Source organism: Haliotis asinina, chromosome 12 (assembly GCF_037392515.1).
Source record: "Haliotis asinina isolate JCU_RB_2024 chromosome 12, JCU_Hal_asi_v2, whole genome shotgun sequence".
NCBI classification, from domain to species: domain Eukaryota; kingdom Metazoa; phylum Mollusca; class Gastropoda; order Lepetellida; family Haliotidae; genus Haliotis; species Haliotis asinina.
In genome coordinates this window covers 37,283,707-37,296,628 of record NC_090291.1, presented here as the reverse complement: position 1 = coordinate 37,296,628, position 12,922 = coordinate 37,283,707, and the positions used below count along the sequence as shown (strand labels likewise).

Sequence of the window (12,922 nt, the reverse complement as noted above, 5' to 3'; positions counted from 1 at the left end):
AATAATCGAGTCTGGACTGGACTAGCCATGAGCGTTATTCCATGCAACTACTATTACCTGCACCGGTCCCGCTGCTGCGAATATACCACCTGCATATTATGATGCCGTGTTAACATCCAACAGATAGCTACTGCGACCACTGCCAATGGGCACAGTACTTTTAATACGCTCACACATTTGAAAAGTATATGAGGCTATGGCTGTGCAGGCTGCGTTTGCAAAGTACACCCTGGCTACTTACAGTAATGACATGCTGACATACGTGCTGCCTTAAACCTGCCGATACCAGTGCAGCCCTGAAATACTGACACCAGTTTGTCCTGGCACTATTAAAAATTAGCGAAACTGTTACATTCGGACCACTTCAGACATGCTGAAACTAGTGCAGGTGTGATCTGTTGGTATACCTGTGCAGACTCAAGCACTAAAGTCAGCGACAGAAGACATGCGCACTAAATTCCATTTGAATTTACATACAAACAAGTGATAAAAACAAGCACAGTAGTAGGTCCGTAAATCACGTGTTCATCATCAACACTGAAACTAGCTATGCTAGATATGCAGAGTCACACATCATGGTAATGTGTGCTCGTTCAGTTACTCCTATAAGACCATCAGGTGGAGGCACAGCCGCAGGGATTCGGACCAGGTGAGAGCGCTGTCACCGACAATGGAGGTACGTTACGATTGAGTGAATGATGCATTATGTCGCAATGTTCCAGCTATATCACAACAGTCCCGACTGTGGACCCGCCAAAATAATGGTTGATAGCAAGAAGTAAGGTGGGGTGACTTGGGGTTTAATGTTGTGTGTTGGAACTACGTTGCACGTAGTGGATGAACTGTTGGCTCATTTAGTTGGCAAAGTCTGATGGAAACCATTCCTCCATGAGCCTCTGTGATGAGAGGTACGTGTGCAATACAGTTTCTAATACATACAGGTGCTAAACCAGGTACATAGTCTATAGATCAATCCAGTGTTTAATCATGTCTAAAACCAAAAATGGAATCACAAACAAAGAATAGTCGCACTAAGTAGGTGATAGAAATGTTTGAGAAACATTATATTCAAGCTTGTCCGCCATTTAAACCGAACGTGTCCGATGCCTTCACAATGTCTTGATGGTTTACTGTTGAGTAACGTGCGTATTGCTACCATTTCTACCATGCTGTTGATCACTGGATTGTCTGGTCCAGATTCGATGATTTACAGACCGCCGGCATATAGCTGGGATATTGCTGAGCGCGGCGTTAAACAACCAACCAACCAGTCAGAGTGAAGAGCTAACCCCAGCTGCACCACGATGGAGGGTACGATGACACCTCCCTGGTGGCTATCTATCTGAGAACATCCCTGACATGTTCTGTTGGTAAAGCGCCCGGGGATTTAGCGGACAGGTACACCAATGTCCGTGTACCTTCTCGTCCCAAATAACAACTAACGACGGCAAGGGCAAGAAGTGGTCTCGCATTCCTGCAGGTACATACCCTGTGGATATGACTGAAACATGTGGAACAACGACATTAAGTAAATTTCGTCGAAATGTCGCTGGCCAGTGAAATGTCCATTGACAATTCCCAATACGTTTGCTTGTCAACTGTGATACTTGCGGCAATGGTAAGTGTCACACATCCCAGAGTACTACCCGCTGCCATGCGATGATATTCTTCACCCAATTACACATTCTGTTGATAGCTGGGACAGATTTGCATCGTATATGCAATGAGATTGTCTCAAGGTGTCTAGGCCTTGTCGCCAAAGTACCGTCACGTTTTTAGGTACTTTCCCCATCGTCGAGAAATTACACTCACCGACTCTTACAAACATTAGGATCATGTCCATTAGAATTTATTTCCGGTCCCGATCTTGATGAAACTGAAAATTCCAGAAGTCGGATCAAGCATCAAAAGATGAGGCCTCTTTGGAAAAGGGCGGGATTGATGCTCCACCAGACAAGGAGATGATGGAACGCGGCAACTGGGGCGGGAAGCTAGAGTTCATCCTCACCTGTGTCGGCTACGCCGTGGGCCTCGGTAACGTGTGGAGGTTCCCCTACCTGGCCTTCAAGAATGGTGGAGGTAAAGTACAGACATGTCATATGCCTTCATTTTTAAACTCCAGACAGAAATATACTCGAATCACAATGGAAACTTGAACATGATGAAAGTTATAGTGAGGGGGTGAGGTTATTTTTCCGCCGCTTTTCTTTCAGCATTATTATCAGGGCGGGGGACACCAGAATTGGACTTGACATCCTGTACCCATGTGGGGATACGATGACCCCCTCTTTTTGAAAGGTTGGATCATTGTCAAACCTTTGCACGACCCCATTTACAAAGCATTCGAATGTCGAAGGCCAAGGAATTGTACCCATGTGGGGAATTGGCCCCGGGTCATCAACCACTTGGCTACCCCAACACCCAATTAAATTTCACTGTCAACAACGTGCATGTGAAGGATTCATTAATAAATCTGACACAGGTGCGTTCCTCATCCCCTACTGGATCATGCAGCTGTTTGTTGGGATGCCTCTGTTCTTCATGGAGCTGTCTTTCGGCCAATTTGCCAGTCTTGGGCCCATCACGATCTGGAAGATCAACCCTCTACTTAAAGGTAGGACAATTCTGAAAACGCGAATCTTGGGCGCATGTCCATTTGGATATACACATTGTGTGATTTAATATTCGTGGGTGTTATTCAGTATTTGTTTCCCGGAAATTTAATTTGAGCTTTTAACAGGTCTCCACTGTCATGGATGATCTCATTTCGTTTTGGCATGGATTGACAGTTTGAAACACTGGATTAGAACTGGTACCATTGGTACCCGATCAGTACCCGATCAGTAGATCGCTGTACCTATGGGTGACCAATGGGTGAGTGTCTTCGAGCTAAGTTTCTTGTGAGCGGATAGGTTTCTGTTTACCCTACCCGGTACCCCTTTAATGCAGGGCGTACAGAGGCAAATCCTGAACAAAATCCTTTGGCTCAGTTTGCTTCAATGGGAGTGCGAACCGAAGCCCGAGAAACCTTCATTAGCGAGGATATGGTTCTTCACATGTGTGTGGGGTAAATGTCTCAACCTTCACTGCAGGGCTTGGCTACAGCATGGTGATCGTATCGGGGCTTATCGGCGTCTACTACAACGTCATCATCGGCTATTGCTTCTTCTACTTCTTCTCCTCCATGCAAGGAACGCTGCCCTGGTCACACTGTGACAATGACTGGAACAGCCCCAACTGCATCGTTGACAGTAATGTCATTACAAACCACACCAATGTCACCGTTTCCAACGCCAGTGAGTGTTCAAGCTTGCTTACTCGGTTTATACATGTCACCGAACCCCAATTACGTAGATCGATGACCTTGCTGTTGAACACTCGATTGTCTGGTCCAGAATCAATTAATTACAACCAGCCGCCATATGGCTGGAAAATAGCTGGGTGCGACGTTAAAACACAAGCCAACTAATCAGACTGAAGGGCTACCTTCAGCTGCATGAACTGGGGGATACAACGTCTCCATTGTGCACTATTTCCCTGAGAACATCCCGGAGATATCTTGCTGGTGGCGTATCAGGGGACGTAGCGGACAGTCCAATTTAACAATCAATTTAAACAGTTGAACATTTAATGTGCATCAAGGGTTTCAAAGATGAACCGCCTACTACAGTTTTAACCATCAGTTAGAATTCTGAAATCTTTAGAATGTTAGCTTTTTCTTCCACACAACCAATTGCTTCATGTGTTGTTACTTCAAACGTTTAAGGGATAAGACATATGAAGTGTCTGTGTTTCAGAGGAAAGCATGTTGAGCTTTCGGCCAGTTTAGTTATTGTTGATGTTGTTATGTTGTTTCAGCCATGTACGACACCACGATATCACCAAGTGAGGACTACTTTCTGTAAGTAATATAGCTCTAGAGTGGTAGGTTATCTGTACAAGTACTTGCTGTGGTCTGTGTATTCCTAGCTGTGATTTACCATCAGAACGTGTTTCAGTTTCTGACCAAGTGCTGATGCTATTTTGCAAAAATGTAGCGTATTGGATGTATCAGTTCTGTAATATAGAATTGAAATAAATAAATGTTGCAGTGTTTACTGAACATTATTACCACTACGATCGACACCAGTGCCTAGATTTTGGAAGCTCTCTTAGCGCTAAGATAGTCGTAAGTGCTATACATTAACATTAACTTACGAGTATCTTAGTGCTAAGAGAGCTTCCAAAATCTAGGCTCTTGTGTTTTCAATGCCTTGTGTCTTGACATCCGGTGTTTTAGGAACTACGTGCTGAAGATGTCTGACGGACTGGAGAATATGGGCGCCCTCAACTGGCGTCTAAGTCTGTGCCTGCTGCTGGCGTGGTTTGTTGTCTTCGGAGTGCTCATCAAGGGAATCAAGTCGCTAGGGAAGGTGATTTGTTTTTTGGGGGGTTTTCTTTTTTGGAATGCACGTGTCGATTTACTGCATGTGACTAAGACCAACATTGTATTGTTTCTTACCGTAGAGTCAAGGTCACAGGTTTGTTCTTGTTCTTCACGTAACTTTGGTGGCTCTTGATCCTGGCGTCACTGATGGATCTCCTATTCAAACCTTATTGTACCTGATGTGTACCATGTTCTGACTGAGACCTGTGTGTGTTCCAGGTCGTCTACTTCACCGCCACCTTCCCCTACCTGCTGCTGACGGCGCTGCTTATCCGCGGTGCAACGCTAGACGGAGCGTCTGATGGTATTCAGTTCTACCTGACGCCAAACTGGAGCCGACTGGCCGACTCAGAGGTGAATATTTTCATAGACTGGATGTACTGCTCAAAATATGTAATGAATATAACTTAAGACGCGTGTGATAGATGCAGATTCGCGAGTGTTTCTAAATGGTTTGAGCGAACGAGTCTATTTTTGCGAGTCTAGTTTAGTAAGTGACCATTGGAACTTGCATGAATATGATGTAAATGTAACATATAGACTAACGCTTAGCCCCAGTGTGTTAGTTTGATAGTAACAAACCAATATAAATTGAAAAGGAGCCTCAGGAAGACCTGAGATTTAGAACTTGAGGAACTTTGAGGTTTTATAGAGGGATTGGCAGCAGTTAAGATAATGTGGTTCAGAGGCTGTGAGACTGGCTGCATTGAAGGGAGGGATAGGCAGTATGATAAAATAACGTGGTTAGAGACTGTGAGACAGACAAGAAAACATAGAGTCTCGTCTAACCAATAGCCAGACATCGTGGCTCATGAACGTTTTCCAAGATGTAATCATTACACGGGAAGTGCCGCAACATTCTGCCTGTGGGAAGGCGATATTTATCGCCTGTTATGGAAATCAGGTGGGGTCAGAATGATTACACGGTGTAATGTTCTGTTCCTGTTCTAATTCCTGTGTCCTTGCATATAGAGTGAAACAATTAGTTCTCCTAATACCTTTCGTCTCCGTCAGTGGTAACCACTAATAGCATGAATTTATCAGCTATTGATCGAGACCTTTCAGTTTTTAAGATGTGAGTAGTTAAATAAACCCTCTTCATCTCGTTCCATCTTGACTGTTGTCACATTATATGACAAAATATATTCAGTGATGTGAGGCAATGCTCAACATTGCTCATGGGGAAATATGAAATAAAATTTATTCCAACAAAATTTTTTGCAGTCACTGGAGCATACTAAATTAGAAACTATGTCCAATAACAGATAGTCCAGTATTTAATACCAGCTGAATAGATTTAGCTAAAAATATTTACATTGCCTCGTCAGTTTTGTTGTGTCTATATGCCCGTAAATACTGAGTTGTGTTGTATCTATATCTACGTAAATACAGTTATTGCCATATCATATTTGAGTTTTGTTGTGTCTGTATGTACGTGAATACCGTTATTTCCAGATCATATTTGAGTGTTGTTGTGTCTATATGTACGTAAATACCCTGACTGCTTCATCATGTGTGTTTTGTTGTGTCTGTATGTACGTAAATACCCTGACTGCTTCATCATGTGTGTTTTGTTGTGTCTGTATGTACGTAAATACCCTGACTGCTTCATCATGTGTGTTTTGTTGTGTCTGTATGTACGTAAATACCCTGACTGCTTCATCATGTGTGTTTTGTTGTGTCTGTATGTACGTAAATACCCTGACTGCTTCATCATGTGAGTTTTGTTGTGTCTGTATGTACGTAAATACCCTGACTGCTTCATCATGTGTGTTTTGTTGTGTCTGTATGTACGTAAATACCCTGACTGCTTCATCATGTGTGTTTTGTTGTGTCTGTATGTACGTAAATACCCTGACTGCTTCGTCATGTGTGTTTTGTTGTGTCTGTATGTACGTAAATACCCTGACTGCTTCATCATGTGTGTTTTGTTGTGTCTATATGTACGTAAATACCCTGACTGCTTCATCATGTGTGTTTTGTTGTGTCTATATGTACGTAAATACCCTGACTGCGACATCATGTGAGTTTTATGCCTCTGTGGCGTAAAATGTAACCCACTGGTTCATCTTCATCATCTGTGCTTTCGTCCAGGTGTGGAGTGACGCAGCTACACAGGTGTTCTACTCCCTCAGTGCGTGCTCTGGGGGCCTCGTGCTCATGTCCAGCTTCAACAAATTCAACAACTTCTGTCTCAGGTAAAATGCGTTTCTATAATTATAGAAGTCTAACGCCAACGTATGACAGATAATCGTACACATTCTCTCGTGCTGTGCCCAGGGATGCCTTGATTGTTCCTCTCGTGGATTGTTTTACGAGTTTCTTCTCGGGGTTCGTGGTCTTCACTGTGCTGGGGTTCATGGCGTACAACAGGCAGGTCAGCGTAGCCGATGTTGCCGCTGGGGGTAGGTGTTATTGATGACGAAAAAATTAGTATGTGGTGAAATGGTTGTTCGTTGTGAAATACACTCTTTAAAACAACTGAAAACCACTATGTGTACATACCCGCTATTAGACAAAACGTTATTAGCTGAAGACAAACATTGATTAAAGAGAGCTTTTTGTCCGTCCGATAACATGTACTATCATACTCTACGGTTCTAATGTGATCATAATTACCATAACGCTAGTACTAGAAACACGGATAAGATAAGATAAGATAAGATAAGATAAGACAAGACAAGATATAACCATTATCCCGAAGGAAATTTTCTTGCCATGCTGGATATCTTGCGATATTTCTGAATGTCTCCAATTTTGTAAGATTATGTTAGTGTTGTGTGTTAATATTCAGCATGACACAACTGTTTGTTGTCACCAGGTATACTATTTGATGCAAAACACGTTTTGTTGGTGAGCATAGTTAGATCCTCAACGTGTTTAGATTTTAAACATGATAATACTAGTAACATGTACTTAACATGTTTGTTAAATAGCTGTGAATCTGTGTTTAGGTCCAGGCCTAGCCTTCATCGCCTATCCGGAGGCTCTGGCCAGCATGCCGGCGCCCACTGTCTGGGCCATCCTGTTCTTCTTCATGATGCTTATCATAGGATTCAGTTCCCAGGTCAGCTGCAGTCTCTCTTTATGGCTGTGTGGGTATATGGGCATTAGAACGTAGGCATAAATCAGAACGAGGGCGCTTTATTATAGGAACGAATTACGTTCTGAACTTCATGGCAAACGATGTCCCTTGAACTTAATAACCCAGGGCCTAGATTTTTTAAGTTCTCTTAGCGCTAAGATAGTAAGTAGCGCTAGTAAGTAAGGTAATATTAATGTATGACACTTACGACTATCTTAGTGCTAAGAGAGCTTCGAAATTCTAGGCCCAACCATTGAGAGATCAATATTGAGAGTTATAAGAGATTCCACCATCGCTTCAGGTTGAACAAACAAACAAACAAAATACGAGTCCCATTATCAAGCTGATTACAAAGTTTGCTATTGGCAGAATATCTGAGGAGCCTAGCTAAAAGATCAAAGACTATATTGGTTAGTGAAGTGGTTAGAGCGTCCGCCCAGACAGTCGTCATAGCGAAAGACTTTAAAATATGGTAATTGTTGGTCCCTGTCTGGCGCTCAGTTTAATATGCCACACATATACACGCACACACGTCGTCATATCAGCGAAATATTTTAAAGTACAGCCTTATAAATCCCATTTCACCTCACCTTGATAATCACATACAGATAGATAGTAGGTAGTTAACCGTAAACTACCCAGTTTACTTGTGTTAAATATATTTGAAATGGACTTTTTAGGAAATTCTACTGCAACACTCATTACATAAAATACACAAAGGGTGATACTCGCGATCCTAGAAGCCTGATCGAAAACCACACAGCCCGACTATTTCAACTTGCGGTTCAATCAAACCTTACCTTTTTCACCCTAAAAATGTACTGAACTTGTACGTCAGTCTTTTCCTTCCTGCTCATAGTGTTCATTTTGTCTACCTGCTTGTCATATTTGAACGCTGACCCTCGCATTTGAACTACCATCATTCTTTGAACAATCGCTTTGGTAAACATCGACAGTGTCCGCAATCTCTGAATGACTCGGAAACGAAAGACGACTTTCACTGATTGCAAAAGTCTAGATTTATTTTTTTTGAAAATTATTGTCCAAACAGATATTCGAACCCCTGTGGTTAGAATATCGCTGATTGTGTGCTAAAACAACATACAAACAATCCGCGAGTTCTTGGCGTCATCTTCAACGTTTCCTTTTTTCAGTTCTCCATCATAGAGACGGTCATCTCATCCATCTCTGACGAGTACGACTGGATCCTCCGGAAGAACTTCCGGAACTCCGTCTACTTCCGGATCTCCCTGTGTGTCGGCTTCTACCTCATGGCTTTACCCATGACCACAAACGTGAGTACTTCAAAGATGCCTGATAAATATGGTCCACTAACCTCTTTCTACTAGAAGAACTACTGTATTTAGCAGGGGGGACGATTTAGAAAGGGATGCTCTCACGAAATGTATATCTGTTTCTAATATCAGGGCGCTATCAAAGTCCGAATCAAGAGAGGAGATTCTATTACCTTAGTCCGACATATATACTCACGGAGAGATGTGACATTGTAAGGTTAAACTGAAGGGTCCTACTGAGGAGTATGTACACAGAGCCAAGTTCCTGTATCTGAGGAGAGTAGCTGCATCCACACAAAGAATGGCGTTCCCTGGAGGAGTGTGCACTTATCATAATAAGAATGCCCCTCACCTTGTAAGAGCAGTTTCCTGATGCCTTGTTCGTTATTGACAGTGTGCGAACATTTCGCTGGTCCTCTGGTCCCTGACCAGTAAATAAAGGACATCTCAGTGACAAGTCTGTAGTGGTCCTTATGGTCAGGGAATTTTGAAAAGATTTAAAAGATCTTAAAAGTTTAAATGAAAATATTAGTATTGATCGTATATCTATGACTGTTGTGTTGGACCAGTGAAGTATTGTTATATTTTCCGATATCCTTCATGTGAATGTTGAATTTACAAGGGAGGTATATATCTGCTGGACCTGATAGACAATGCTGTCAGCGGCTTCCCTCTGTTGTTTGTGGGTCTCCTCGAGTGTCTCGCCCTCAACTACATATACGGTAAGTCTGGGAGATTCTGTCTTCCATTGGTTCTCAGCAACTCATGCCTGTCGTAGGAAGCTCGCTGACCTGCTTGACACATGTTATCATATCCATTTGGGTAGATCGATGCTAATGCTGTTGATCACTGTAGACGGTCGCTATATAGCTGGAGTACAGCGTAAAACTCACTCAATCAATGTTACGTCAAATATAAATCAAGCACTTAATTATTACCTCAGAACAACACCGGACCAAATTTACAGTTTACTTTTATAACGACGAGGGTAGCGGTGGCGTCACACTGTGGTCGTCAGCAACTTGGTTGACGTCGCATCCCGATTACGTGGATCGAGGCACACGCTGTTGATCACTGGATTGTCTGGTCCAGACCCGAGTATTTACAGACTGCTGCTGGAATATTACTGAGTGCGGCGTTAAACAACCAACCAACCAACCAACCAACCAAATGTAACAAACACTATCTGTGGATGCTATTGGAATGACGTACTGCCCCGATGGATTGCAAATTTACAAGTGTCTGTAAAATATAAGCGTAGAATTGAACACGGTAAAAAAAAGTAACTTCATGTAGTTTTACCACCACTTGAAGTGATCTGCTATTTGAGTTATCACTATATTCTTGCTGCAGGTTACAGTCGGTTCTCCGAGGACATCTCCATGATGCTGGGCAAACGTCCGTCTGTCTACTGGAAGTTCTGCTGGTGCTTCATGACCCCTGCCATGTTGTTTGTGAGTGTCTGCGTTAGCCTATGACCCCACCATGTTCGTTATTTGTGTTTGCATTAGCCTGTGACCCCACCATGCTGTTTGTGGCTGCTTTAGCATGTGACGCGGCCGTGTGTCTCCTGAGTGTCTGTGTAGGCCTATGTCACCGACATGTCGTTAGCGTGCGTCTGCGTTTGATTATGACGCCGTCATGCCGCTTATAGGTGTCTGATTTAGACTCATGTTCCCGCCATGACGGTTGTGTGTGAGTTACATTATGCGCCTCTTCATGGGTTTTGTGAATGTCTGCGTTATTTGAGTACGGTTCCTCCATGGCTTATATCGTGTACGTCCGATGTGGAAGCTTGGGTCATTGTCGTGTTTGGATTTTTGAACAGACTGTCCGGCCACTGTTCATTTGTGGGTTGTTTGTTTGTTTGTTTTGGGGTTTTGAGGGTTTTTTTGTATCATTTTATCTTTTTTGAACATTGTTTTTAAATGTTCTTGAACAATGATGTCTATTATGTCCTTCAAAGTAAATTATAAGCAGTTCACATGTTGCCGACAGTTTTCAAATCTGTTGAATACACCCTCCGTTGCACACAGTGATAGTGTGAAGGTCAATCCAGTACACCTTCTGTTCCAGACAGTGATAGTGTTCAAGTCTATTCAGTACACCCCTATGGCGTCTGGAAGCTACATCTACCCAGACTGGGCGCAGGGCCTCTACTGGCTGGTGGCTCTCTTCCCCATGAGCGCTATCCCCGGTTGGTTCTTGTTCCACTTCCTCCGTAATGGCGGCTTGGAGGTAATTATACTAGGACACACTCATCCAACGGTCTCTCCCTTGTATTAACAGTTATTTAGAGGCGTTTGTTTTTTGTCGTGTATCTGTCAAACATTCTGTCGATCACCTTGCCACCGTGGACAAAATCATTATACCACGTGTCTGAACGGTTGTTGTTTGGTTTGTTACCGCCGCTCCCAGCAATATTCAAGCGATAAAGCATCGGTCTGTAAATAATCGAATCTAGACCAGAAAATCCACTGATATTTGACATAGGTACCGATCTGCGCAATTTGGCATACGATGACCAAGTCAGTGAGCCTGACCACCCGATTCCGTTATTCGCGCCGTACGACTAATTGCGCAGTTTGATTCTTATGCTGTTACTAGACCATCACTCGATGGTCTTATACAAATAGTTCGTCGCTGGCATGACCTATTTCGACTAAAAGTATACATCAAGAGGCCAGGATGAAACAATTTCGTCGTATCCATCAGTTCGTTACAAACGTGTCTGTTATAACCGTAGTTTGACGACATACACCCCTGAAATTACAGCTCTTAAAGAGGCTCTCCTCCCCGCTGCCCGAGTGGGGACCGTCTCTACCCGAGAACCGAACAGGGCGCTACGCTAGCGAATCATCCAAAGGGGACGCTGGGAAGGACAATCCAGCGTTTCAGGATACCGACAGTCCAGCCAGCCAGGGACTCGACAAACCACCGTCTTATTCAGATACCGTCACCACAAAGATGTAGCTAGTAACAGCTGAAGACAGTATACTCGATAGTAGAACTACACTCAGTTTGTCAATATTAACATGTTCTAGGATGTCCCATTACCTATTGCAGTGAAACAAATTAAAGATAATATACAGGTTGGATCATGCGAGTTGATTAATGGTGTGCTGGTGTATTGTTTTAGAGCTCATAAGCCAACTCCAAATGCGCGGTGTATGTATATAAGATATTACAGATTGTCGGTGAAAATCATTTCTAGATTTTCTAGCAGCCACTAATTGAGAGTGAGTATAGTTTTACGCCTCGTTTCTCAATTTTCGGGCAATATCATGGCGGATGACTAAAGATTTGCTCTTCGCACATTGTAACCATGCTTGAAATACTTTAACACTAGACATTTAAATGTTTACATCTGCTATTGCTATTGTATGCTATAGAAGCATCAGTGCATGCTCAACAGGTGACGGTGGGCGTATTAAAGCATATAGTATATTTTGTCAACACAAGTCCATTGATACAAAGAGAAACTCAGGCTTACACTGACACCTCATAAACACCTCTAATTGCACGCTAAAATGCCTCTAAATAAAGGTTGATGTATTTAATCATGATGCATGACACATATCTGAGTTTTCATACATGTAAGAAACCGATCTTACATCAAGTTCAAGGCATATAGATCGCTTGTAATATTATATGGATTTATGACAGCAATGGCAAACAATTTAAATTAAGACGTAAACTGTCCTTTGTATAAGGCATATATGAGTGAGTGAGATTAGGTTTACGCCGCACTCAGCAATATTCCAGCTATATGATATAAGTATGTATGCACACATCACTATATTAGGAATGATTAATATGTAGAATACTGTGTTTATCATGTAAATGACACAAAACTGAAGGGTATATATTTACAAAATAGGGTTTAATCCTTAATAATATCGAACAAAACATTTTCAGAGACAATGAAAAAATGGGTGTATAAACCAAGCTTATATATCCCTTTTGGGTGTACAGATATACCAAACAGTACTGGAGAACCGTTGATTTAAAAGAACGACTTTGTCTGCCATGAAACTTAAATGCTGTTGATGTGTATCATTTCTTGCATAAGTATCATTACAGAATAGGGAAATATGAGAATATTAATTTGTTCTC

General features: G+C 42.5%; 1 protein-coding gene across 1 annotated transcript; it reads left to right on the top strand.

Annotated features, from left to right (window-relative positions):
• The first annotated feature begins 1,543 nt into the window (after window positions 1-1,543).
• LOC137257488 (sodium- and chloride-dependent glycine transporter 1-like) lies at window positions 1,544-11,779 on the top strand. Its single transcript, XM_067794818.1, has 15 exons — window positions 1,544-1,618; window positions 1,890-2,079; window positions 2,483-2,614; window positions 3,093-3,302; window positions 3,859-3,901; window positions 4,280-4,412; window positions 4,646-4,780; window positions 6,521-6,624; window positions 6,707-6,831; window positions 7,381-7,493; window positions 8,666-8,806; window positions 9,429-9,528; window positions 10,160-10,260; window positions 10,883-11,044; window positions 11,582-11,779. Exons 1-15 carry the CDS (start codon window positions 1,544-1,546, stop codon window positions 11,777-11,779), a joined length of 1,962 nt encoding a protein of 653 aa, XP_067650919.1.
• Window positions 11,780-12,922: the final 1,143 nt, after the last annotated feature.